Source organism: Chanodichthys erythropterus, chromosome 15, assembly GCF_024489055.1.
Source record: "Chanodichthys erythropterus isolate Z2021 chromosome 15, ASM2448905v1, whole genome shotgun sequence".
NCBI lineage: Eukaryota > Metazoa > Chordata > Actinopteri > Cypriniformes > Xenocyprididae > Chanodichthys > Chanodichthys erythropterus.
In genome coordinates, this window is record NC_090235.1 from 3,838,291 (window position 1) to 3,865,182 (window position 26,892).

Here is a 26,892-nt window from a genome sequence, read left to right on the forward strand (position 1 = left end):
GCAAACATTTCCCCCAGAAATATTCTAATGTTCTCAAGATCTTTTTTTTTTTTTTTTTTTTACAATATACAGTATATTTTGTTACATCCAGACATTCCCATATGAAACCTTTAGGTTAACCACCTCTCATTGTTACAAAATTTCAATTTGGAATATTGAAAAAGACCAGTACAATTTTTACAGGGGAGGACTAGCAGGTTGTGTAGATAAGCAGTTTTATTATAGCTATTTACAGATCCTTTACAGAACCAAACCTCAGTCTCATTGAAGGCACAAATGAAGATATCAAGATGAAAAATGGGCAGTACAGAGATGACTTTAGATAAGGCATATTGACATGACCCTTGCAGTACAGTCTCTAGGAATGGCTAGTGGGTAACAACTCTTTAAACTAAAACCTGAGGGTTCAAAGAGCATGTTAGAAGAAAGAGGTATGGTAATGCTAATTTTTTCCACCCTCTTCACAAGAGATATATATATATATATAAAAAAAAAAAAAAAAAAAAAAAGCATTTTGCCAGTATTTGCTTTAAACATGCAATAAAGTGTAAAACAGTGGGACTGGAAAACATTTGTTATAAACATTCATTTAAAATGTAAATACATGGGAAACCATTTACCTTCCAACATTATCAATGATCAATGTACATATGTATCTCCCATTGCATGAAGTATATAATGTTCATAAAGGCTCAACACGCTGCTAAGTTTTTCAGTGCAGTCTGCACATTTAAAACTCTCTGACTCTTCTTGAGCAGTTGTTTCCATCTCCATATCAACACTTGTCTCCACAAATCTAGATCTCCGATTCCTGAAGCTGTAACTACATTTACCATTTGCCATATCCTTTATGCTTTCACTTAAATTTAGGTTGGTGGTTTCCTGACCTGATGTGGCCTGAGGTAGATATGTGCTGTCAGACTGAGCAGTGATTTCACTGTTTGGAAGTTCAGGACTGGTTTTCTGAGAGTCTGAGACCTCCTCATCTTCATCAGGGTCCAAATTAATGACTGGAATCTGTACTCTGCGACTAGGGGGCACATAGAGCCTGTCAGGGTGGGAATAAACATACAAGCTTTCATCATTGGGTATGCCATCGAGTTTGAGGTTTGATATATGATTCCTTCGAGTGGTGGATGGGGTAGATGTTGTGCCACTACAACAAGAATCTGACAATTTTGAGGTAGGTACTAATGTCGGACAGACATGTGTCTTTGCATCTCTGGAGTGCCGTATCTGATGAGCGTACAGCAAATCTCCCGTTGAAAAGCTAGCTCTACACCTCTTGCATTTGTGAGGAAAATCGAGTGGTTCTGATGGGATATCAGGGAGGGCCGGTCTATGGGATGTGGTGTGCGTTTTCAAGTGTTCCTTTAAGACTCTTGTATTTGTGAATGAGAGATTGCAAGGGAGACAAATGTGAGAGGTAGAACCATTGTGCAGAAGACTGTGCTTGATTAAGTTTGTTAAACTACTGAAAGTCTTAGAACAGACATCACATTTGAGACTTTTACAAAGTTTATGAGACTCACATTGGTGAGCATGTAAGCTTGCCTCCTGAATGAAGGTTTTGGGACAGAGCGGACAAGTATATGGACTCTGCCCAGCATGGTCGATCATATGTTCTTTAAAGGAGCTAAAGAAGTGAAACTGCAGATTGCACTGATTACAAGAGTAACGACGACTTTTTAGGCGATGACGTCGCTGATGTAGCCATAGTTTACTCCACCTTTCAAAGAACTGTCCACAATGTGCACAGGTATATCTGAAACCAGGAACATGCATTTTCAGATGAGCACTCAAAGTCCTGTACTGCTCGAATCGCTGACCACAACGTGAACACTTATATTTCCAATCACTTTGAGTGATTTCAATGCATTCTAGAGAGCTACTTGTGGAAGTACAGCCAACATCAGAATGATTGGGTGATTGAGCAATTGGGAGCTTGATGGGTGACTGGGTAGAACAAGTTTTAGTAAGTTGTGAAAGATCTGTCTCTCTTGTTTGTGTAGGTACCTCATCCATCGATTGAGGCAGCTGCGGGAGTTGCTCTGAGCTGGTCTGCGTTTGGGAATTCAGCTGAAATCCTGTACTTGGCAGAGTCTGAGATGAGGTACACTTTAAAGGGTAGGCTTGGGTAACACTTTGCATTAATTCAGAGAGTGATGCACCACAAATTTGCTCCTCCCCACTTGACTGACAACAAACCTCACAATGAACATTCATTTCTGAATCCTTCTCATAACACTGACCACAAGAAAAACAAATGTATGGGGGAGAACTGGTGTGTGTTTGAAGGTGAAGAGTGTATTGGCACCATTTCCTGAAAAGCTGTTTGCATATTTGGCACTTGAAGAACACTGGTGTGTTCACTTGACCATCAACTCCTTGACTTACAATAAAGCCCTCAATGTTACCGCCTGCCTCATCGTTCTTCCTTGCAATGCAAGTTTTTGATGCCTGGTGCATCCTAAGTTCAGACAGGGCACTGAATGCATGACCGCAGTGAAAGCAGGAGAAAGGGGTCTCGCCGGCATGGTCCTGAGAATGTTTTTTTAGGGCCTTCAGCAGGTTAAAGCCTTTTCCACAAATCGAACATGCATATGGTTTAACAGGCCAGTGACTTTTTTCATGAGCTGCGAGGCTTGACGGTTTCCAAAACTTCTTCCCACAGTCTTTACAAGTCAAGGGCCTCTCCACTTCATGTGCTTGCATGTGATTCTGCAATTTGATGTGGTTTACAAAGTTTTTCTTGCAAATAAGGCACCCATAATTGTTTGGGGTCTCTGAACACACATCTGATGAAGCATTTTTGTTGCTCTTAATGGCCTTATGTGGTTCGCTGTTTGCTTTTGATTCCTGCAGGTGGATTTGAAAATGAAATAGCAAATCATCTTTCTGCAAGAATTTTTGGCTACAGCAAGGACAAGGAAAAGAGGTATCCTGTCTATGTACATTACGGTGAGACTTCAGTTTAGAAAGGTGAGCAAAGGTTTTTCCACAGATCTTGCATTTGTAGGGTTTGTCACCTGTATGAATGCGTTGATGAATGGCATATGCTGTAATGTGCCGAAAGGAAACACCACAGTATTTGCACGTCAGAGGTTTCTTCATTATTTCTTTAGGCTTGGATCTCAACGTTCTCTTATTAGACACCTTGTTTGGCATTACAACACATTCCTCACTATCCTGTGTGAAGCCATCCACTTTCTGTTCTGTAGATGTTTGAAAAGTGTTTTCTATCTCAGGTGAGGTGTCAGGTATGTTTTCCCCTGATATTTTCACACCTAGTCCATCTGTTTCCTGAGTACATTTCAGCTCAATGTGTTCTGACTCCTTTTTGACCACATTGCTAGAAATTAACTCTCCACCAGAGAGTCCTGTATTATCAATAACCGCAAATAAATCATTTCCATTCGGTTCAGCATCATGTTCTTTGTACTTCTTGACTTCTTTCATTAAATTGGAGGACAGCTGAGTGGAAGAACTGCATAGGACCTCTGTTTTTGGTGTTATCTGACAGGTCCCTTCATTTAGTGCTGGGAGCATTTCAACACTGCTTAGCTTGGTTTTCTTATTATCATTTTTCTCTGATGAAACTATACTATTTTGTTCCTCATTGGAGCATTCATTGGTTATACTAAACTTTGGGAGTAAACTTTTGGCTGGTTCAGAACAATCTTGTCTTTTGTTATTTTTGTCTTTTGTTGTTAATCTTTGAAGCTCTTCATGTTCAGTTACAAGATCACTGTGTGGTTCTTTAATTTTTCGTCTCTTTCGACCACGTTTTCCTCTTTTAACTACTTTAACTGTTGCCTTATTCTCAATCTTTATATCTGCCAGGACATCTCCTTCTTGTTTCTTCACTGTCCCAGGCATAGGCAAAGATATTTTCCCTTTCTCATTGAAATCGTTTGTGAAATTTTGAGGGAGGGAATGTATATCTGCTTTCTGAAAACCTTTGACTGATTGTTCAGATGTTCTGCTGGACACTCTCAAGCTTGATAACTTCAGTCTTTTAAAGTTCTTCCCTTTTTTATGCTTATTTGCAGGGATGTTGTGTGACAAGTCATCAGTAGCACTCTGAAGGGATTCTGAGGGATCAGTCCCCAATTGTTTGGTAACCATTACATTATCCACTTTAATTACCCTTCTCTTTTTAAGGGGTTGGACAACTTTCTGCTTTGCTGGACTTGCAGCTGCTTTGACATTATTTTCCGTGCTGTCCTGACATGAAGAGGGATCTGAGATCTGGACAGATGGAGAGGTGTTATCTTCTAAATGGGCTGTAGATAACTTCTGTTTCTTGTTTTTAATTGAAGGGGGTCTTCCTCGTCTTGGTGACTTTTGCTTAACAGTGTACTGTCCTTCACAATCAACAATTTGCATGGAACTGGAAAGAGTCTCTGTGCTGTCCTGACATGAAGAAAGATCTAACATCTGAACAGATGGAGAGGTGTTATCTTCTAAATGTCCTACAGATAACTTCCGTTTCTTGCTTTTAATTGAGGGGGGTCTTCCTCGTTTTGGTGACTTTTGCTTAACAGTGTACTGGCCTTCACATTCCGCAGGTTGCATGAAACTGGAAAGAGTCTCTGTACTGTCTGGACATGAAGAGAGATCTGAGATCTGGACAGATGGAGAGGTATTATCTTCTAAATGTGGTATAGATAACTTCCGTTTCTTGCTTTTAATTGAGGGGGGTGCTACTCGTCTTGGTGACTTTTGCTTAGTGTACTGGCCTTCACAATCAGCAGGTTGCATGGAACTGGAAAGAGTCTTTGTGCTGTCTGGACATGAAGAGAAATCAGACATCTGGATAGATGGAGAGGTATTATCTTCTAAATGTGCTATAGATGACTTCTTTTTCTTGTTTTTATTTGAGGGGTATCTTCCTTGTCTTGGTGACTTTTGCTTAGTGTACTGGCCTTCACAATCACCAAGTTGGATGGAATTGGAAAGAGTCTCTGTGCTGTCCTGATATGAAGTGAGATCTGAGATCTGGACAGATGGAGAGGTGTTATCTTCTAAATGTGCTATAGATAACTTCTGTTTCTTGCTTTTAATTGAGGGGGGTCCTTCTCGTCTCGGTGACTTTTGCTTAGTGTACTGGCCTTCACAATCAGCAGGTGGCATGGAACTGGAAAGAGTCTCTGTGTTGTCCGGACATGAAGAGAAATCAGACATCTGGATAGATGGAGAGGCATTATCTTCTAAATGTGCTATAAATGACTTATCTTTCTTGCTTTTAATTGAGGGGGGTCTTCCACGTCTTGTTGACTTTTGCTGAACAGTGTACTGGTCTTCGCAATCAGCAGGTTGCATGGAACTGGAAAGAGTCTCTGTGCTGTCCTGATATGAAATGAGATCCGAGATCTGGACAGATGGAGAGGAGTTATCTTCTAAATGTGGTATAGATAACTTCTGTTCCTTTCTTTTAATTGAAGGAGGTCTTCCTCGTCTTGGTGACTTTTGCTTAACATTGTACTGGTCTTCAAGATCAGCAGGTTGCATGGAACTGGAAAGAGTCTCTGTGCTGTCCTGATATGAAAGGAGATCCGAGATCTGGACAGATGGAGAGGAGTTATCTTCTAAATGTGGTATAGATAACTTCTGTTCCTTTCTTTTAATTGAAGGAGGTCTTCCTCGTCTTGGTGACTTTTGCTTAACATTGTACTGGTCTTCACAATCAGCAGCTTGCATGGAACTGGAAGGAGCCTTTGCGCTGTCCTCACACGAAGACAGATCTGAGATCTGGACAGATGGAGAGGTGTTATCTTCTAAATGTGCTAAAGGTAACTTCTGTTCCTTGCTTTTAATTGAAGGTGGTCTTCCTCGTCTTGGTGACTTTTCCTCAACAGTGTATTGGTTTTCACAATCAGCAGGCTGCATGGAACTGTAAAGAGTCTCTCCAAGCCTTGTATGACACTCAGTGATATCTAAAGAACCCTGGGTTGACACATTTTCAACAAATAAACCCAAATTAGTTTGTGTACGGGTTGATTTTCTTGATTTCATTACTGGTTTGTCTGGAATAACTGCTGTCCTCTGTGAGCTATCAGAAATTTGAATTTGTGTGTCATTTTGAAAATCGCAGGCAATTCTGTTATCATAAGATATATCTTTATGTTCCTCTTCTTTAACTGTTTGAGTTAACAGGCCTGCTATCTTCCTCTTCTTTCGTCCAGCTTTTCTACTCTTTGTTTTAGGGGTTTTTGTGGTTTTGAGGTCTTTAAGTTTACTCTCTTCCATGATTACATCTTTCTGATTAACCACATCACCATCTTTTTCAGGCTGCTGTGATCCTACAGTATGCCCATCAGGTACTTTACAGAAATCTTGGATCTGTGTGAAGGTGGCCGTGACACCTGCCCTATCTAATCCAGTGTTTTTCTCTTGAGACATAGAAACATTAGCAAATCCATGCGTTTCCGCAACTTGCTTGGATTTTTTGGCTTTCTTCTTAGCTACCTTCAAATGTTGGTCACAGCTGTCTGCTTCTAACTTTTCAAAATTCTCAGAAGATACCTCCTGCACAACAGATGGCGCATCTGACATTTTGTTCTCTCTGTGTGCCAGCTCTAGGATCTTGCTTTGTTCATTAACTTCTTTTTGTACTAGCAATTGTTTCCCTTTTGTTTTCTTTGCATTCTTCAGCAAGCTCTGAGAGCATGCAACACCTTCAGTAGTTATGAAAACCTGGTTTTCAACATTAGTTTCAGCTGATTCTTTCACAGTGTCTGTTTTTATGCAAGAGCCTTGTGTTGCATCCTTACCAAGAGATATTGGTGGAGGCAAAAGTTCTGGCAAAAGTGCAGAATGTTCAGCATAGTCCTCTGGTTGAAAATTTCGTACTTTTAGTGCTGATGTTTTCTTTTTCATATGTTTCTGTGTCATTTCTTCAGACCTTGAATTTGTGTTTCTGTTTGAAACTAAATTTTCATGCTGTACGGTAGCTGGAAAAGACTGTTCTCTAATACTGCTGATTGCTTGGGTAACATGTGTTTTACGTTTAGTGACCTTTTTACTCTGTCTTTTCGTCTTCACTTTTATCTTCTTTTGGTTTAGAACATCTGAATTATCAATTTCTGTTGTTGATGCAGAATCAAATGGATGGAGTTCTTGTTGCATTGATTGGTCAACTGCAGGTGTACGTAGTACTCCACCTTGAATATCAGACATTTTCTTAGATTTTTTTGATGTGCTCTGAGCAAATGAAGTTGAAACACATTCAGTGTGCTGCAAAGTGGCTGTAGAAGTCTGCATGACGAAAAGAGCAGTTGCATGGTTGTCCTTCACTTCCTTTGTAATTGCCTTTTCCATAAGTTTTTCTTCTTTTAAAGTCATCTGTGAATTGGAGGGCACTATGTTTGCACTAGGTTTCGAGGTTATTGCAACCAAATCTTCATGCTGGTTTATGCCGAGTATTTCTTCTGCCTCATTTTTGATTTTGGTTACAGTCTTTTTTCTGGGCTTTTTCAGTGTGTTGGTTTGTCTAAAACTGCATGAAGAGTCAACCTTTGAAGGTGAAATAGAATTTTCTTGTGTCACCAATGCTAATGAAGATGTGTCTTCAACCAAATTATCATTTAAGTGGTTGTCATTTGTTTTTTTTCTAGAAAGTTTTTTGACTTTCACAATCTTTTCTGGAGTCGAAACCACAATCGATGCAAGGTCTTCTGAAGGCAGTACAGTAACATCTTCCTTTTGGCTAGTAGTGGATGTTTGTGCCTCCATAAATTTGGTATTGGTCTTTCTCCTTTTACTTGATTTTTTTTCTGTGTTCTTTTGGCTGAAATCTGAAATGTCAGTTACTGTAGCAGACACAGAATCATTTGAGGAAATTGACTGATTCAAATGAACAGTTTCACAGTTCTCACTGACTGTGTTATGAGAAAAAAATTTGTCAAGTGTTTTTCTTGGGCTGAACCTTCTTATAGTTGGTTGCACAATGCTGGCATCAGATTCTGTGAGTGGATTCAAAACACTTTGAGCTTTTGTTTGGTCAACTGTAGGTATATGTACTGCTTTACGTTTAATATTTGACAGTTTCTTTTTCACTGACTTCCTCGGTGTGCTGAAAACAACTGGAGACTCAACTTCTGTTCCCGCAGTTGGAGCAGAATCTGTTTGCTCCTGAGTGGCTGTAGAAGGTTGCAAGTCCAAAAGAGTAGTGTCACAGTCATCTGTTCTAGTAGCTTTCTTTACAGATCTTTTTTCTTTCATAGTCCTTGTGTTGGAAATCACCATGTTTTCCTTAGATTTGGATAACGGTAAGGGAATATTCTCTTGTGGGGATTTTGATGCCTTGTTGATATCTGCTCTTTTCTTTTGCCTTGATTTCTTTGGGTTTTTCTGAGGGCTTAGAATGTTTGAAGATTCAGTCACTGAGGTTGAAACAGAATCTGTTTGACTCACAGAGTCTAGTAAAGGCTGACTATTGAGCAGACTAGTTGCATGCTTGTCATTTTTGCCTTTAGAAGCTTTTATACCAGGTCTTCTCAGCTTCTGATGCTTCTTAAAGTCCATTAAGTCTGTCTCAACTTCTGAACACGTTGAGGGATCATGCGGATCACCTTTGCTTTGTAGTGTTAGTAGAGCATAATTTTCTGTTTGCAGTGTTTTCTTTTTTGTAGATTTTTTCAGACTACACTCAGGAATACTGGACTCTAATCCAGACATGGCCTGTTGTATTATTGCTGGGTTACTGACTTCTTTCACCTGGATGGCGTCACTGACCTGAAAATGTGATGTACAGTCCTCTTCTGAGGACAAGACAGTGCTTTGAGACAAACACTGATTGCTAAATCTAGCAGATTTTTTTGCTTTTAAACCTAACCTTGTTCTTTTCTTCTGTTTCCTTCTTGAAACAGCCTTCTTATCGATCCTAGTGGTTGAAGATGCTTTTACCTGAGAGGTTTCAGAGCAGCTATGATCTGGTTTTTGTGAGGTCTCTGCTGTATCTTTCACTAGCTCAAGTTGTGTCATCCGCAGTTGTGAAGGACATAGTAATTTTCTTCTAGGTGAAGGTGGGTTTACACCATATGTAATTAAGTCCTCTTCTTTCAGTGTAGTACTGTCATATTTAGTAAATGAAAAGTCTTGATTAGCGTCTTCACTTCCAATTGTGTCTGGTTTGACAGCACAGTCTGAGATTCCTGTTCCATACACAGAACAATCTCTTTTATTAGATTTGTGTATTGGTCCATTTAATTTCTCAAGTTCAGATTTTCTTCTTTTTCTTGATTTCTTACACTTTTGCAATGCTTTCTGTAGGTCAGGCTGAGAGGAACGATTGATCCTTGAAGTGGGAGAAGGTGGAGCTGCATGAACATTTTCAGTAGGTGGAGGAATACTGCTTGCTGAAGTAATGTTGAGAAATGCGTTTTGTACCTTTTCATCACAAGGCAGAAGAACTGTACCTTGATTTAATTTGCCACTTTCCCCTGGTTCTATCGGAGAATCCTTACATTTATAATCAAGGCGAATTTTGTTGGATACAACAGTTTGATCTGGAACTGTCTCTGACCTTAAAGTAGAGTTATTAATTTCAGGGGCAGATTCTGTTTCCATCTTTAGGCTGATTTCAGCATTATTTGTTTTAAACTCAGAGATATGCAGATTGCTTGTGTTTACCTTCTTGTCTTGCAAATCATGCTGTAAGGAATGATCCTGGTAATTAATTGAAGTGTTTCCATCTGTAATCTCTGCCTGGTGACAATCCTTTTGCAGATCAAGATGATGAAGACCATATAGATTAGATCCTTCAGGAACAGTTTTATTGTTTCCTGTTGCATGTTTGAAGCAAATATCTGTGCCCGCAGTTTTTTTTGGACTAACATCTTTGCACGACTCGGATCCTTGTGTTGTTCCTTGGAGGGTGTGTTCAACAGACTGCTTGACCGAAGGAAAACCTGGGAATATTTCACTTTTCACAAAACCTTCTGAAGAAGAAAAAGGAGTGTATGAACTCCTATTAAATCCTGGTAATAACCCTGGCTCATTTTCTCTGAATCCAGTCCTTCCAAGTTCCTCCTTTCCTAGAGATGATCCTACAGCTAATATGCTTGGCTCATCATTTTCCCCCTGCAAATAGATAAAATATAACAATAAATTGATTATTTGTTCTTTGATTGCTTGCATGCTGTTTTATAAAATCTACATTCAAAAGATTTTTGATATCAGCTCCTACCATTTCCAGAACATCTTTCTTTTTACTGATGCCATCTGACAACATTGAAATAAAGGAATCCGGTTCTTCTTTCATTCCTTGCCCATCCTGTCTCTCATTTAGGTTGGATCCTGCTATTTGATAGTCATCCCTTAATGTAAATTTTGCCTCAGTTTCAGGTCCTTTATATATAGCACTGAAGCCCATTACAGGGCCACATACATCCATGGATAAAGTCGGTTCCATTTCCATTCCATTACTCATCTCTAGAGCATCTTTAATCACTGACGTCCAATTACAGTTTCCTTGGTCCACGTCTCGGTCCTGTGAAAAAATTAATGGAGGTGACAATGGAGAAATAACATTTATTTTGAGTATGCGCTGTAGAGGTCACATACCTTTTCTTGTGGCACATATTGGGCACATCTGGGTGGAAACAAATGTGTGACACTAGCTGATGGTTCACACAAAGGGTCTTTCAGAAAATCTCTTTTTTCCCTTCTCTCCTCTATCTTTTCATCCACTGCAGCACCAGGTTTGATGAGGCAATGATTATTGGGAGAATACGAATATTTAACAGAATTTGTCGTAATTTCTGAGGAAGTTCCATGGTAATCTGGTAACAAAGCTTTAAATGCACCACTCATACAAGATGACAGCGATGACATGGGTTCTCCAGCAGCAAAGCTATCTCCAATCAAGTCATTATCCTAAAAAAAAAATAAAAAAAAAAGAGATTAAAATTTAGAAGTGAGGAGCTGGATGCAACCTAACAATGTTGCTACTCAGCCTCACAACTGATATATCACTTACCTTTGGCTGTGTTTGGAGCCAGGTACTGTGAGAGAACTCTTCTGCTCTTTCTCCATAATTTCCCTCAGTCATTACTTTATCATAATGTACAGAAATATAATTACTGTAACCTACCTCCTGATCTTCCCCTGCTATATTATAGGGAACCCTGCTGTTATGGCTTCCATGTTTATTCCATGGTGGTAACTCGCCATCCATGGTACCCAAATTGTTGATCTGATTTGAAAAGTTCTCATAAAATGCCTGTGAGGGGGGAAAACAGTTTAGATTTAGTTAAGCTTAGAAATTAGATTTAGTTTAAAGCTAAATAAATGCTAAAATTTTAACAAAACAATAAATCAAAATATGTTTTCAGAAAACAAACAAGGCAAAACATGATACAGTGTTAAACAAAACAAACATAGCAGAATTGTCAAGCATATTCATTCCATTTGGTGCCACTATTATTGTATTTTCTACTGCATTTACTCATTCTCATTTGTCTGTTGTGCGTTTCTTTTACAAACAACGCCAACCGATCTTGTGTGACATTTGAATTCTCCACTATCTAATGTGTAACACAGTGCAGTGATTGGATTAAAAGAGCTTATTCTCATGAATAATACGGAGGAACTGATGATGTAATAAACATATACCCCTGGTGTCGCAGACAAGGCTTAAAAGGATAGTTCACCCAAAAATTATCCCATGATTTACTCACCCTCAAGCCATCCTAGGTATATATGACTATCTTCTTTCAGACGAACACAATCAGAGATATATTAAAATATATCCTGGCTCTTCCAAGCTTTATAATGGTAGTGAAGGGGGCGTGAGATTTTGAAGCCCCAAAAAAGTTCATCCATCCATTATAAAAGTGATCCACACGGCTCCAGGGGGTTAATAAAATCCTTCTGAAGTGAAGCGATGGGTTTTTGTAAGAAAAATATCCATATTTAAAACTTTATTGACTATAATAACTAGCTTCTAGCAGACAGCTGTACGCATCGATTTACAGTGAAAGAGTTAACCTTTGACACGATATAGGATGTAGTAGTAGACACCCCTGGCAGTTCAAACAAATAGGGCTGAGCAACAAAATCAAGATTTTCTTCTCTTATATAGAAATTCTCTGACATTTATCTTTAAAAATTCTCGTTTTAGACTTCCAATTCATGACCAGTGTTTTGTTTTGCACTATCCGCTTTCGCGTTTGTCAATGCATCATGCGGGTCAGGGGTTACTCTTTCATCGCAAATCGATGCGGACCATCTGCCAGAAGCTAGTTATTAGTAGTTTTAAATATGGATATTTTTCTGACAAAAACTCATCACTTCACTTCAGAAGGCCTTTATTAACCCCCTGGAGCCGTATTGATTACTTTTTATGATGGATTAACTTTTTTGGGCTGCAAAATCTCATGCCCCCTTCACTACCATTATAAAGCTTGGAAGAGCCAGAATATATTTTAATAGAACTCTGATTGTGTTAGTCTGAAAGAAGATAGTCATATAATACTGTCCTTTAATTTGATTAATTTGAATCTCCATGCCTGCACCTTCTCTGTTTTACATGGCAACATTCAAGTCTGAAACTGCCCCAACATAGCCGACAGACGGAGCAAGGAAGTAAAGGTAAGCCATTTTTTGTAACATCTTTGTTTCCATCCTTTTAACTATAACGTCTATTCAATTTTAGTACTCAATTTTCTTAGATTTGTTTCTAAGATTTTTTGTTTCTCCAGGGGGCAAACGGATTAATTAATTCATCGATAAAAAAAACACAATCATGATTCTTGTAAATATATATTTGTTGATGCCAACTTGTATACACCCAACGTTACTTGTTTGGTTAAAAGGTTTCTGTTACTTATGTAAAATTAAACATTAAACTCAGGCAGAGAAATTCAAACCAGGATTGACTAAATATGCATCCTGACAAAAGCAACTCCACAAATTATTATGTTGAAAGAAAAATAAAATAATAATTAAAACATTTTTCGTAAGTATAATTCTAATAGTGATTTTTTTTCACATTAATTTTAAAAGCACATGGGGAGGAAGAATGTTAATGAACGGAACTAAATTGCTTGCAAAACGGGAGGGGGGATTCAGTGTGATCAGTTTCTTGTGCAGTCGACCGTAAAATATTCCCAAAAAGGCGTATACTTCTAATGCACAAATAGTAATTCGAAAGTTTTGTTTGACTAAGTTTGTTTGTCGCGCTTGAATCTTAGCTGTATGCTAACTTGCAAAATAAACCTTACTAGATTTATAAAAACATGCATGTAACACGACTTATCTGCATGCCCTGAAAACCCCCGTCTTTCGTCTGCACGATAAACACTTTAAAGCAGTTCTGGTAAGCATTTTTGTATTCTTTAATAAATACATAAGTAAATCCAGTGGGCGAAAACACAGTGGGCTCGTGCACTTACCTATGTGGTCGGCGCCCTTAATCCATGGCTCGCTCGCGGTCATTTATCATTTACTGTTAGAAGTTCATCTCAGAGCGTTGTTACTGTGCGAATATTATTGTCGTGGAAATTATCTTTCGTGTTTAATACATTTGCTTATTTTCCTCGTGGTGGTCTGTTGTGGGGTTCTGGTGTATCCAAACACAACATCCGTAACAGACCGGAAGACCGAGAGGTCCGTGTGGTGTGGGAGACTTCTCGGGATTTAATTTATGTGTTGTACTGGAGAGTGCATAAAACTTAAATATTGTTTTGGAAAATTGGAAACACCCACACAACATATCGTATTATATTATTAGGGTCAATGACAAATTATATTTGATATTTAAAATAGTTCAAAAACGTTCTAAATTGGAAATGTTTTATGTTGGTTTGAAAAACGTAGGCCTACATCTTAATAAAAAAATTAAAAAAAAGAAAAAGAAAGAAAGAAAAAGGGGATAGTTCACCCAAAAATGAAAATTCTGTCATCATTTACTCACCCTTGGGCTATGTTGTTCCAAACCTGTATGCATTTCTTTCTTCTGTTGTACACAAAAGAAGATATTTTGGAGAATGCCAATAACCAAATGGTTGATGGTAGCCATTGACTTCCATAGTATTTTTTTTCCTCGATTCCTCGAAGTCGATGGCTACCATCAATTGTCTGGTTATCGACATTCTCCAAAATATCTTCCTTTGTGTTCAACAGAAGAAAGAAATTCATGCGAGTTTGGAACAACATAAAGGTGAGTAAATGATAACAGCTTTCATTTTTTTGGTGAACTATCCCTTTAACATTTTAAAACACTGCTTATTTTATTAATAATAATAATACAATGTGCTAAGCAAGGTATGCCAATATGCAAAAAAAAAAAAAAATCCAGCCTTTTAATTTATATAAATATATCCGGACAGTTACTTGGCTTGAATGATATGATAATTTAGAAATGAAAACGTTTATCATATAATTGTATTTGTAATTTATTTTTAAATAAATGAATAGATTCAGGAAAAAATAAGTGATGTCATTGACCAATGTGCTAACAACATATGTAAAACAAGGATACTCATTCTCATTGGTACATGCTGTTTTTATTAAGCTTTATATTACATAGTCTACATCTGTAGCTACATACATGTGGTACTAATGGTATATTTTAATCTTTACCTTTACACTTTCAATACTTTCATTTCTGTAAGCAAAGTGAAAAAGTCAATCCAATCATTTTTCTATGAAACCTCATTCTTATGCACTTGTATTAAAGCCCTCCCAGACTGTCTCCAGTTGCTTCTGGACTTGAGAGACATAGGGCTCGAACCAATTTTGTAGCTCCACTGCCTTATCCTGAACAGTGTTACGCATATTTTCTGTGGTCTTATCAAATTTCTCTTTGAGGTCCTGTATTTGTGATTCCAGTTTCTCTTTTATTCCTTCACCCTGGCTTCTCAGCAGTTCTCCAAGAGTTGTCAGCTTCTCTTCAGCACGCTGATGCACTGCAGTGAAGTAAGGCTCAAGACGATCCTTCACATCTTCCATACTCTGAGAAGCACGAGAACGAACCTCCTCAAAGTATGTTTCCATTTTCCTTTAGATCAGGGGAACATTCAGAAAAATGATTCAAAATTTAGGTTTTCATAGTTTTGTAGTATAACTTTATATATGCAATTTTTTTTATAAAATATATTTTGTAAATGTATATAAAAATTAAGTTTATTTTTTTATTTTTATCTAAAAACTCGTTATGCACGACATGCCCCTTCAGCCATGACTTATTCACAATACAGCACTAGCCTCGAGTACCTAATTGCTTTTATAAAACAGTTACCACACAATACAAATATTAAAGCCAAAAATATGTATCAATGCAAATTTCATGAAGTAAACTTTCACTAAAAGACTTCCTTCTGCCGGAATAAATAGTCCCTGACCATGAACAGCAACAGAAGTTACATTATTAGCCATCAGATGGCGGCAAAGACTGTCTTTGTGAGTTTGTCAGTCAGTAGCGTTTACATTGAAAGACTGAATTGTTGTGAACACGGAACAAGACGCAACTGACAAATGCTTTGACTAGCGCTGTCAGTCATGGTAAAACCCCTTAACTGTTAAAAGGACAAGATAATACATTGGACATTTAAACAGATTTTTTATTATGAACATAGGACTGACTGAAGGAAAATGCTTAATCTGAATGCAAGTAATAAACTCGCTCACTCAATCTCTTTCTCACAATACTCTTCTACATAATACAGTAAGCTTCAGTGAACAATATCAACTGAGAACAAACAGTTTACGTTGCTAAGAGTGGCTGCTAAGGGTGTAGTGATACACAGAACCGTTGGGTGAACCGGTCATAGTCATATCTTGAATAAAACCAATCAGAATCAATCACAGGAACTAGCCGTTTTATAATTAAGTTTAATACCATGACTTACTTGTTGATCTCTTGGATGTCCTTGTTTATACGTTTCCTTAATTTCTTGGCATAGGTGTTGGCCCTGTTCTTGGCATCTTCAGCGTTCTGTTGCACCATAGCCTGGAGCTCCTGGGTGTATTCAGTGACGCGATCCCTAGCTTCCTCCATGTGTGTGCGGAGTTTACTGGCCAGCAGTTGCAGATCTTCATTGAATTTCTGGGCAGTCTCCTGCGCATAGGGGCCCAGTTTGGAGTGCACGTCATCTTTATACATTTGCAACTCCATCATGGTGTCACTGATCAGTGTGCTGCAAAGAATTTGAAAAGAATTTCAGTATCATAAATCAGCTTTCTTGAAACTGGACTTCAATTTCCACTCAGTCTCATCTTTTCTGCAACTTTGCAAATTGAGCTGCTCAGATGTTTGCTCTGTGGTGATTTTTTGTAGCATTTACTCACTCTAATTCTCTGCCGAGCTGGGTGGCCTTGATGTTGTCCCTCATCTCCTCAGCCCTAGAGGTCAGCTCAGACACATGTTTCCAGAACTGATCCACTGCCTCTTCCCAGCGGTTCTTTGGCTCATCCTGAAACAGGAAGTTCCCCTGGCAGCCTGCAAAGTCAGAATGGAGCACAAATATTCTTTAGCGCTTTGAATATAATGAAGTTAGTACATTGTTGTAGAGCATCATCTGTACGGTCAAGGTCTCATTGAAAACCATCACATAATCCATTCAAATGATATGTCGAAGTAATCTAAGAATGATCTATGTATCAAATCAAACTATCAGCCTCTGCTGAGCCAGCTTATGGTTTGAATTTGTGAAGATTGGCATTGTTGATTGTTGCTTACCTGAAATTATAGCGAGAGCAAGGATTACAGCCACAAACTTCATGATTGGTTTTGGACAGTACACCAGACAGATCTTCCACTGTGTTCTGTAATGAGAGTTTTTGAAGCAGCTGGTATTTATATGACTTGGATCACAGTCATGTTAATAGCCATAATGTGACTATGAACAGGTGAATTGGCAGCCTGTGTCCAAAGTTCTTCTCTTCAGATACTTGTTTATCGCAGCATTCCATTCCACGTTGCATGATTAAGGTTCCAAAAGGACAAGATGTGTTATAATTGAAAATGGGTTTGTTAAAAATGAATGTGGTCCATTGGTTTGGGTGATCTTGCCACTTAAGTGAAAGCACAGAACCAGTGTCATATTTGAACATCAAGACAAATACATCAATAACATCAAAAATGTGTATTTGTATTGAACACAGTAGCACAAAACAAGTGAAGCAGAAAAGAGATGGACCACTCTTTAAAAAGTAAGACAGTAAAGAAATTCCTGAATGTTAAAAATTGTATTATTTCATTATTATGCAACAAGACATTTGCTACTAAAAAAACATCTTGCCTTGCATGATTCAAGGATCAAAGCTTATCATTTATCTCTCTTCTAATTACCATTTTATCACTTTGTACTTCACATTCACCCCCATTTGGAATGAGCATTGTAATGCTTAAAATTTAGCTGTAAGTGTTATGCACAGCAAACTAGGAACACGTTTGACCTATGTTTCCATGTTTTCTTCTGTCCATCTTGGCTTCTTTTTTTACAGATGTTTTTTTTTTTTTTTTTTTTTTATGTCTGTTTTACAATTACCAATCAATTACTAGAAATGTCATTGTATTTTAAAGTAACTAAAACATGAGACACCATGTCAGCAAACTGCTATTATCTCACACAAGAGAGAATATGTCTATTATCTTGAGCATTTCTTACATGAAGTCTTTGTGCAAGAGGGCCATGATAGCCATTTTGACTCTACCATGCATAGTAAATGGATTAAATATTAGGTTGTTTTGATAAAGGTATCTGTGTTATAGGCCTCAATTAGAGTATAAATATAAATTTATATGCACTGTCATTTACGTAACTGACATTATAAGGCTTATTGCCTGTTTATCACATTTAATTTATTATTATTACCTAACATACAGGGGTTGGACAATGGAACTGAAACACTGGGCAGTATAGTGTTGAAGGTTTCACGCCAATATATGTGTGGCTTGGTGGCCAATCTTTACTGATTTTACATTCTATCAGTAAGAGCAGAGTGTGAAGGTTAAATAGCAATAGCACAGCTGTACATAAAATACTGCAAACGGCACAACATAATGGGAGACATATCAGAGTTCAAAAGAGGACAAATTGTTGGTGCTCATCTTGCTGGCTCATCGGTGTCCAAAGTCTCTGTGATGTATCGAAAGCTATGGTATCCAGGGTAATGTCGGTATACCAGGATGTACCATATCCAATAGGAGTGACTGTTTGACTCTCCTGTTTCCACCAAAACTGTTCATTGGGACCTCCACACAATCAATATTCATGGTCGGGCTGCTATAGCCAAACCTTTGTTCACTCATGCCAATGTCAAATGTCAGTTTTATTGGTGCCAACAGTCCAAATCTCAGTCTGTGGACAATGTAAACATGTATTGTTCTTTGATGAGTCCACCTTCACAGTCTTTCTTTTCTTAAATCTAGACTAAAAACGCATCTCTTTAACCTGGCATACACATAACACATTATATATTTATATTTTCAAATCCGTTAAAGGATTATTAGGCTGCATAAATTAGTTCAGCCGGAACCGGGAACACTTCCTATAACACCAGATGTACTTGTTACATCATAAAAAGAATGGCATCTACGCTAATATTAGTCTTTCTGTTTATCCCGAGGTTTACCGTAGTCAACCGGATTCGGGGGCGTTTCCAGATGAGACCGAGGACCGGTGCCTTGACACGACCACAACGCAGCCCTGTATCAGCAGAGATCGAGTCGACTAGATCATCCATTGTGAAGACATCATCAACACGACAGCCAGTGCCACAGTTTCCTCAAATTTATAATCACGATTATTAATCATGTTTATTCTATCAAAAGAGTAATGTAACTATGGCTATTTTGCAAGTTCTTTACCAACCTACACTTCACCCAAAAGGCCTGTAGGTGGCACAAAGACTTAAATTTAACCAACTAAGATAACTTCGTTAGATGGTAAATCAATACAAAACGTACTCGGTTACTAACGTAACCTCGGTTCCCTGAGATACGGAACGAGTACTGCGTATGGGGAAAGGTCTCCCTTTTTCCCCGCTGCTGAAGCCTTTTTCAATAACGCAGTGTAACTGCACCGTCATTGGTTCACTCATAGACAAGTTGTTGAACCAATGGCCTATGGCGACAAAGCGCGCGAATATTCCCGCCGAAATGGGCGGGGTATAGGGCTATATAAGCAGGCGTTTCGGCATAGGATTTCAGTGTCAATCGACTGAAGCGACGACCCTGAGCCGCAGCCTCGTGGCACGGCAAGTGACGCAGTACTCGTTCCGTATCTCAGGGAACCGAGGTTACGTTAGTAACCGAGTACGTTCCCTTTCGATACTTCACTCGTACTGCGTATGGGGAACGAATTCAACCACGCCGTGCCACGGCTGGGAACGATATAGCTTGCATTTGGCCAACCCAGAGGGGGGCCAAAAGGACAAGCGGAGGCAAAGCTTAACCGAACCCATGGTTACACTGAAGGAAGATACTTCCTATGGTGGCGTGAAGCGGGACTTGTTGAAGGCCGCTAATCACACCGACAGGACCCGAGCTTGTAAGGTCGGGACATCGAGGTGATAGAACCTGACAAAGGTGGACGGCGAAGACCAGCCGGCCGCCTCACAGATGTCTTGGATGGAAACTCCGTTGGACCAAGCCCACGAGGAAGCCATTCCTCTAGTCGAGTGGGCCCTGACTCCTATGGGGCAATTAGTGCCCAGTGAGGAGTAGCACAGGTTAATAGCATCCACTATCCAACAGGAAATGCGTTGTTTCGAGACCGGAGACCCTTTGGTGCGGCCGCCAAAACAAACAAAAAGCTGATCCGACTGTCTGAAAGACTGTGATCGGTCTATGTAGGTCCTCAATGCCCTGACTGGGCAGAGTAGCTGCAGCTCTGGTTCGTCCGCCGAGGGAGGAAGAGCAGAGAGCGAGACGACCTGAGCTCTAAACGGAGTTGAGAGCACTTTAGGGACGTAGCCATGCCTAGGTTTCAGAACGACCTTAGAGTCACCAGGCCCGAATTCGAGGCATGCAGGGTTCACGGAGAGGGCCTGCAAATCGCCAACACGCTTTACCGATGCTAGTGCTAGTAGCAGAGCGGTTTTTAGCGTTAGGGGCCTGAGGTCGGCTGAACCCATTGGTTCAAATGGGGCTCCTTTAAAGGCCCTGAGGACCAACGAGAGGTCCCAGGAGGGAATAGTGAGAGGGCGAGGAGGATTCAAACACCTAGCACCTCTCAAAAAACGGATCACAAGCCCGTTTCGTCCCACCGATTGGCCAGCAACAGGAGCGTGGAACGCTGCAATGGCTGCTACGTAAACCTTAAGCGTGGAAGGGGAGCGCCCCATTTCCAAGCGTTCTTGGAGGAAAGACAGTATGGAAGATACGTCACTCTCCACAGGGTCTATGTTGCGTGTTGAACACCAATCAACAAAGACTGACCACTTCTGGTCGTAGAGGCGCCTCGTAGACGGGGCTCTAGCCTGAGAAATGGTATTTAGGACGTCCTCGGGGAGGCTAGTCGGCTCCCATCGAGGGACCAGAGGTGCAGAGCCCAGAGCTGCGGCTGTGGGTGCCAGATTGTTCTGTTTGCCTGAGAGAGGAGGTCACGTCTCAGGGGAATCGGCCACGGGGCTCTCAGAGAGAGCCTGAATAGCTCTGAGGACCAAACCTGGTTCCTCCAGAGCGGGGCCACCAGAAGGACTCTGTGCTGGTCTTCTCTGATACGCCTGATGACCTGGGGGATCAGTGCGATCGGAGGGAAAGCATAAAGGAGCGTGCTGGGCCATGTGTGGGCCAGAGCATCTACTTCCTTCGAGAAAAATGTTGGGCAATGAGAGTTGTCTTCTGAGGCGAAGAAGTCTACCTCTGCCTTCCCGAAGAGCTCCCAGATCGTGAGGACCACTTGGGGGTGGAGCATCCACTCGTCGGAGGGGATGTTGCTCCGTGACAACATGTCCGCACCCAGATTGTTCCTGCCAGGAACATGAGTCGCTCTGAGCGACTGAAGCCTCGGAAGAGCCCATTCCAGCAGACGTTTCGCCAGAGCGCATAAGCGGCTGGACGAAAGACCGCCTTGGTGGTTTAGGTATGACACCACCGTCATACTGTCTGACCGAACTAGAACATGACGTCCCGTCAAGTAAGCCTGAAAGAACTGAAGGGCTTTCATCACTGCTAGCATCTCTAGACAGTTGATGTGTAGATGGCTTTCCTCGTGGCTCCACGAGCCGAAGGCCGGTCTGCCCTCGCACACTGCGCCCCGGCCCAAGTTGGAGGCGTCTGTTGAGAGCACCGTCCTCCGTGAGACCGCCCGAAAAGGGACTCCGCGCTGGAACCATACTGGATCCATCCAAGGTTTCAGGGCTAGAAGACAGGCCCGATTGACCTTGAGACATAGGCGGCCGTGCCGCCATGCGCTGGGAGGAACCCGGAACTTCAACCAGTACTGAAGAGGCCGCATCCGAAGAAGGCCTAGCTGCAGCACCGGGGAGGCGGAAGCCATCAGCCCTAGCAGCCTCTGGAAAAACTTCAGAGGGAGATAGGCTTTGTTCGTGACAGATGCCGTGAGCTGCTGAATTGCCAGGGCGCGCTCTGGCGAGACTACTGCCGTCATACGGACCGAGTCGAAAACTGCTCCCAGAAACGACATTCGTTGAGTGGGGCATAGCGAGCTCTTGGCTAAGTTGACCCTGAGACCCAGGCATTGTAGATGGCTGAGGAGCACGGATCTGTGGCGTTCCAGCTCGACTCGCGAACGGGCTAAGATGAGCCAGTCGTCGAGATAATTCAGAACCCGGATTCCCATCTGTCTCAGAGGGGAAAGCGCCGCGTCCATGCACTTGGTGAAAGTGCGGGGAGCCAGAGACAGCCCGAAGGGCAGGACCGTATATTGGTATGCCACCCCTTCGTAAGCGAATCTCAAGAATCGTCTGTGACGGGGGCTATCTGGATGTGAAAATACGCATCCTTCAGGTCCAGCGAGCAGAACCAGTCCTCGGGGCAAATGTGCGCGAGGATCTGCTTCAGCGTCAGCATTTTGAACTTCCGTCTCATGAGTGAGTGATTCAAAAGCCTGAGGTCTAGGATGGGTCTGAGACTGCCATCCTTTTTGGGGACCAGAAAGTAGCGGCTGTAAAAGCCTGTCTCGCTCTCTGACGGAGGAACCGTTTCCACAGCTCCTTTTTCCAGCAACGACATGACTTCGGCCCGGAGGACATGAGCGTCGTCCGGATTGACCGACGTTTGAAGCACCCCGGCGAAGCGGGGGGCCGTCGTGCAAACTGGAGCGAGTAGCCCTGGTTTACAATCCCCATGACCCATTCTGACACATCGGGGATGGCCTGCCAGGCCTCGGCCCGAGTGGCTAGGGGTTGAATAATGTTGGGTGACAGACCGCCGTTGAGAGGGTCGTACACCACGAGGGGTGGAAGAGGAAATTTGCTCTTTTTGTGATGAGGTAAAAATTTGTTCGCCGTGAAAACGGCGTTTGGAGTGGGCGCAACAGGTGTGGGCCCAGCTGTCACTTGGAGTATGTTTCCCACGCCCGGAAATAAACGAGGCGGAGGGGAAATTACTCGTGGGAGCTTTTGGGGTGGTCCGGTCGTAACGGGACGGTCCCCCATCCTCTTCCTGTCCGACGAATCAGGACGACTTCGGAGGCACCGGGTCCAGCACAATCCTGGGCCGGGGTCCCTGGCGCCTCGGGAAGGGAGGGCGCTTCGCAGGGCGCGAGCGCTGGCGATGTTCCTGGGGCGGCGCTGCCTGTTTTGCAGGTGGGGCTGGATTGTTCTGCTGAGCCGGCGCAGTCCTGGGGCGGCTAGACGCAGAAGCGGAGCTGGAGCGCTTAGGCAAGAAATGCCTCATAGCCTGAGACGATTTCTGCGCGGCAGTAAAGCGCTCAGTGAAGCCATCCACTGCAGGCCCGAAGAGACCGGAAGGCGAGACCGGGGCGTCTAAGAAGGCCGTCTTGTCTAGGTCTTTGATCTCCGTTAGGTTGAGCCACAGGTGGCGCTCCAACACGACCAGGCTAGCCATGGAACGACCGATGGCCTGGGCCGCAGCCTTCGTAGCTCGCAGGGCAAGATCCGTGGCGCAGCGGAGATCTTTGAAGGCTGGCGCGTCGATTCCAGACTCATCCAGAGAGCGGAGGAGTTTGGCCTGGAATACTTGAAATATGGCCATGGTGTGGAGCGCAGAGGCAGCTTGGCCCGCCGAGGTGTAAGCCCGACCAGCCAGAGTAGAGGTGGTCCGACAGGGCTTGGAAGGAAGGGCCCTCTTCGTCTTCCAACCCACAGCCGCGGGAGGACAGAGGTGAGCAGCCACCGCTTCATCTAGGGGTGGCAAGCGCTCGTATCCCTTCTCCTCGGCGCCGTCGACGGCGGTGAGGGCGGAGCGGTGCGTAGTGTGGAGGCGGGCAGAGTAAGGAGCGCGCCACGACTTCGTCAGCTCTTCGTGGACCTCAGGAAAGAAGGGCGCTGAACGCTGGCGAGGTGCTTGGCGGTGGCCTGGCAGAAACCATTCGTCCAGGCGGCTGCGAGACGGCTCCTCTGGAGGAATTGTGTTGCCTTAAAATCTAATGTGAATACATATTACAAAGTGCTCACCAAAACCATGTTCCCTTTCGATACTTCACTCGTACTGCGTATGGGGAAAGGTCTCCCTCGAGGTCCAGCTCTTCAACGGCCCTAGACAGGATGCGGAAGAGCTCGGCATCCATGCCCTGGCCATGCTCGATGGGTTCCAAGGGAGGCGGTGGAGCGGGGTCTTCCGGCTCGCCAGCCCAACCTTCCGCTTCGGAAGCCGCAAGAGACATGGAGTCGTCTTGTTCGTCGTCTGTTCCCCCGAATGAGACGAGGTCACTCGCTTCTGCGGAGGGACGCTGCTCAGGGCGAGAGAACAGAACGGGAGAGAGTTCCCTGGGAGGAGAGGGCGAGGCACGCGGGGGCTGGGCCGGCGTGAGCTCGCTCAACTCCTGGCGCTGAGTCGCTCTACCCCGCCGTCTTTTCCTCACCGGCTCGCGGGAGGAAGGAGACGGGAGGGCGCGAGCGGCGAGATCGCCCTCAGTGAAGAAGGCGACCCGCGAGCGCAGGGAAGCGAGACTCATACACTCGCAGTGCGGGCATGAGTCTTTAGCGAGCGCGCCGTCTGCGTGGGGCTTGCCCAGGCAAGCGACACACTCGCTGTGTCCATCGTCGTCGTGCAGGGGGGCCCTGCAAGTACCACATGAGTGGCGGGGCATCGTGAGACGCCGCTGCCGTGAAAACGGCAATTGGGTGGCTCTTTTAGAGCGGCGAGGGCCGCGGAAGCTCTTAGAGCGGTGAAAACCGCTGAAATTCGCTCTTTTAGAGCGGCGTTTAAGCCGCGGATGAAGCTCTCAGGCGGCGCGCCGGATGGCGGCAGGGAACACACAGGAAGCGGCCGGAAGCGGGAAGCGGGAAGCGGGAGGCGGCGGCTCGGCGACGGCGCTAGAAGCTGCAGTCCGCGAGGGCGCCGGCGCTTTCTTCCACCGGCGAGTCCAGGCGAGTCCGCTGCGGGAGCCTCTTCAGACGGCGGCGAGAGCAGAAGGCGGCGAGCTTCTTCGGCTTCAGGCGGAGATCAGCGAAGAGAAGTAGATGTCGTCGCTGAAGGAGAAAACACAGAAATCCTATGGCGAAACGCCTGCTTATATAGCCCTATACCCCGCCCATTTCGGCGGGAATATTCGCGCGCTTTGTCGCCATAGGCCGCGCAGCTATGCCGCGCCGCCATTGGTTCAACAACTTGTCTATGAGTGAACCAATGACGGTGCAGTTACACTGCGTTATTGAAAAAGGCTTCAGCAGCGGGGAAAAAGGGAGACCTTTCCCCATACGCAGTACGAGTGAAGTATCGAAAGGGAACATGGTTTTGGTGAGCACTTTGTAATATGTATTCACATTAGATTTTAAGGCAACACAATTCGTTTGCAATAAGACAAACCAGATTCAAATTGCCGGCAAATTCGTAAAGCAAAGAAAAATCATTTCTAGCTGATCAACATTATGAAAACTGGTAAAACCTTTAGGAACTTCAAAAGATAAAACAGCGAAATTCCTAATATTACTTCCAATGCATCTGACAAATAAAATTATATACTGATATTATACATGCCAAGGTCTCTGGAAAGAGGTTTAGTGAAGTGATATTACATTCTACGTGGTCGAGTGAGCAGTCCAATGGCTATGACTTCTTCCACTGGTTGTGCTGGGCATTGGGCAATAATGCAGTGGGGAAAGGAGCCGGAATCCTTTTCAGTAGCCTTGAAAGTGAAGCTCTGTGATGCTGATCTCCTGAATGACCAAAAAGGTTCTAAAATCTGGAACATGCAGATGAGGCCCTGAATTAGGTGCATGAGTTCCTAAACAATCTGAAACACGCAGACGAAGGTATCTCGGACTGAAGGATTACTCGCCGGAGCTTAACCCTGTTGCAAATGAGTCTGTATGTCTTCTGCTTCTCTGGGCCAGAGACTCAGAACTTGGTCAATCTCCTTTTGTCTCTCTGGCAGGGAGATTCTGGACATGCAGCAGTTGTTATTGCCACTTTGGACGAAGACTCTGTTTGTTCTGGAAGCTCAGTCAAAGATGCCAATCTATTGCATATTTACATAGAAAAACTATTAAAAAGCAGCAGAGCTTACTGTAAACATCATCAACATCATGCCGGTAATTTACTGGTAATGTTACTTCTCATACTGGTAAATTGACAGAACCAATTTACTGGTATTTTTAAAAGGTCCTGTTCACACATCTCTTAACAGTAAAGACTGTATGTGCGAATAGGGGCTATAGAGTCCAAAAATTATGGGAAAAAGTTTGAACTGTCACGTATGCATTCATTTGTACATTAATAACTGAATTTGTGTAAGAAGTTGCACTACAAATAGCTGTCACTGAGAATACTTGTTTCTCTGAATAAGTATGAAATGAATATGTTGTAGTTTCCATTAGTTTTAAGGTTTCCAAACATGAATGGATTTGGATGTATTCTTGTGGCCTCTCTTTTTTTCAGCCACTACTGCTACATCCAAAAGGTCCTAAAGAATTCTGACCTAAACCTTAGGGATTAGTCTTAAGATGGGTGCGGGGCAGAAACTGCCTGTGGACCAATGAGAAGTCCTGTTCTTCCCATGCTTGAGGTGTCTGTCAGTTCCTAGCCTCCTTATTTGATGGAATTGGACATTTGTTTGTGCTAGTCCACCAAGATTCAATCAAAATATAGAAAATCTTTCTCTACTGTTGCAGTCAGAGATGAGGCCCCGCCATAAAACTGGGCCCTGTAATGTGCTGTTCACTATTTACAAAGTAGGCAAGTGTATGATACCTAGTGTTTTAAAATCTGTTTTGATTTTTAAAGTTGTGTAGTGTTTTCCACTCTAGGGGTGACACACATTTTCTCAATTAAAATCTTGAATATGGACCACAGCATTAGAAATAGGAGATGCTTAAAAACTATAACATTAAAGTGTATGGGAAAGATTATTGGAAAGACTTTCGCATTGCCTCCAAATGTATATCTCTTGATGTGTGATAATTTTTTTGCATTTATTTGGCGAAAAAACACAACCCTTATGGTCAACTTCACAGATACCTTCAGTCAAAATGTGGACAAGTCAAGCCACTAAACTTTTGCCAAAAATCACTTATGAGTCTTACATCAAAGGTCTTGATGCTATCTTGCTCTATCTTTTGGCATATCTGGTCTTCTCTTTGGAACTTTCTTGAAGCCCACAGACTGTTATGTTCCAATAACTGTTGTATGTATTTTACTTTCATTCTTTTTTTTCTTCCTTCCTTGTTCCTTCTTTTTCATGCCTTGTTTTGGTGTGTTTATAGAGCGTAAGCTAATGAATGGCTGTACATGCTGTCATGAGATGTTATTGTAAAATATCTTTAAAAAATGTGGATATCAAACATAGTGTT

The 26,892-nt window shown here is 42.5% G+C and overlaps 2 protein-coding genes across 2 annotated transcripts; both read right to left on the reverse strand.

Moving 5' to 3' along the window:
• Positions 1 to 4: 4 nt before the first annotated feature.
• si:ch73-347e22.4 (uncharacterized) lies at positions 5 to 13,564 on the reverse strand. Its single transcript, XM_067361357.1, has 5 exons — positions 13,401 to 13,564; positions 11,099 to 11,227; positions 10,570 to 10,881; positions 10,193 to 10,495; positions 5 to 10,086 (listed from the first exon to the last, which is right to left on the reverse strand). Exons 2-5 carry the CDS (start codon positions 11,180 to 11,182, stop codon positions 640 to 642), a joined length of 10,146 nt encoding a protein of 3,381 aa, XP_067217458.1. The 5' UTR covers positions 11,183 to 11,227; positions 13,401 to 13,564; the 3' UTR covers positions 5 to 639.
• A 906-nt stretch (positions 13,565 to 14,470) lies between these two features.
• Positions 14,471 to 16,826, reverse strand: apoea (apolipoprotein Ea). The gene is made up of 4 exons (XM_067412095.1): positions 16,688 to 16,826; positions 16,297 to 16,447; positions 15,858 to 16,145; positions 14,471 to 15,007 (listed from the first exon to the last, which is right to left on the reverse strand). Exons 1-4 carry the CDS (start codon positions 16,728 to 16,730, stop codon positions 14,668 to 14,670), a joined length of 822 nt encoding a protein of 273 aa, XP_067268196.1. The 5' UTR covers positions 16,731 to 16,826; the 3' UTR covers positions 14,471 to 14,667.
• Positions 16,827 to 26,892: the final 10,066 nt, after the last annotated feature.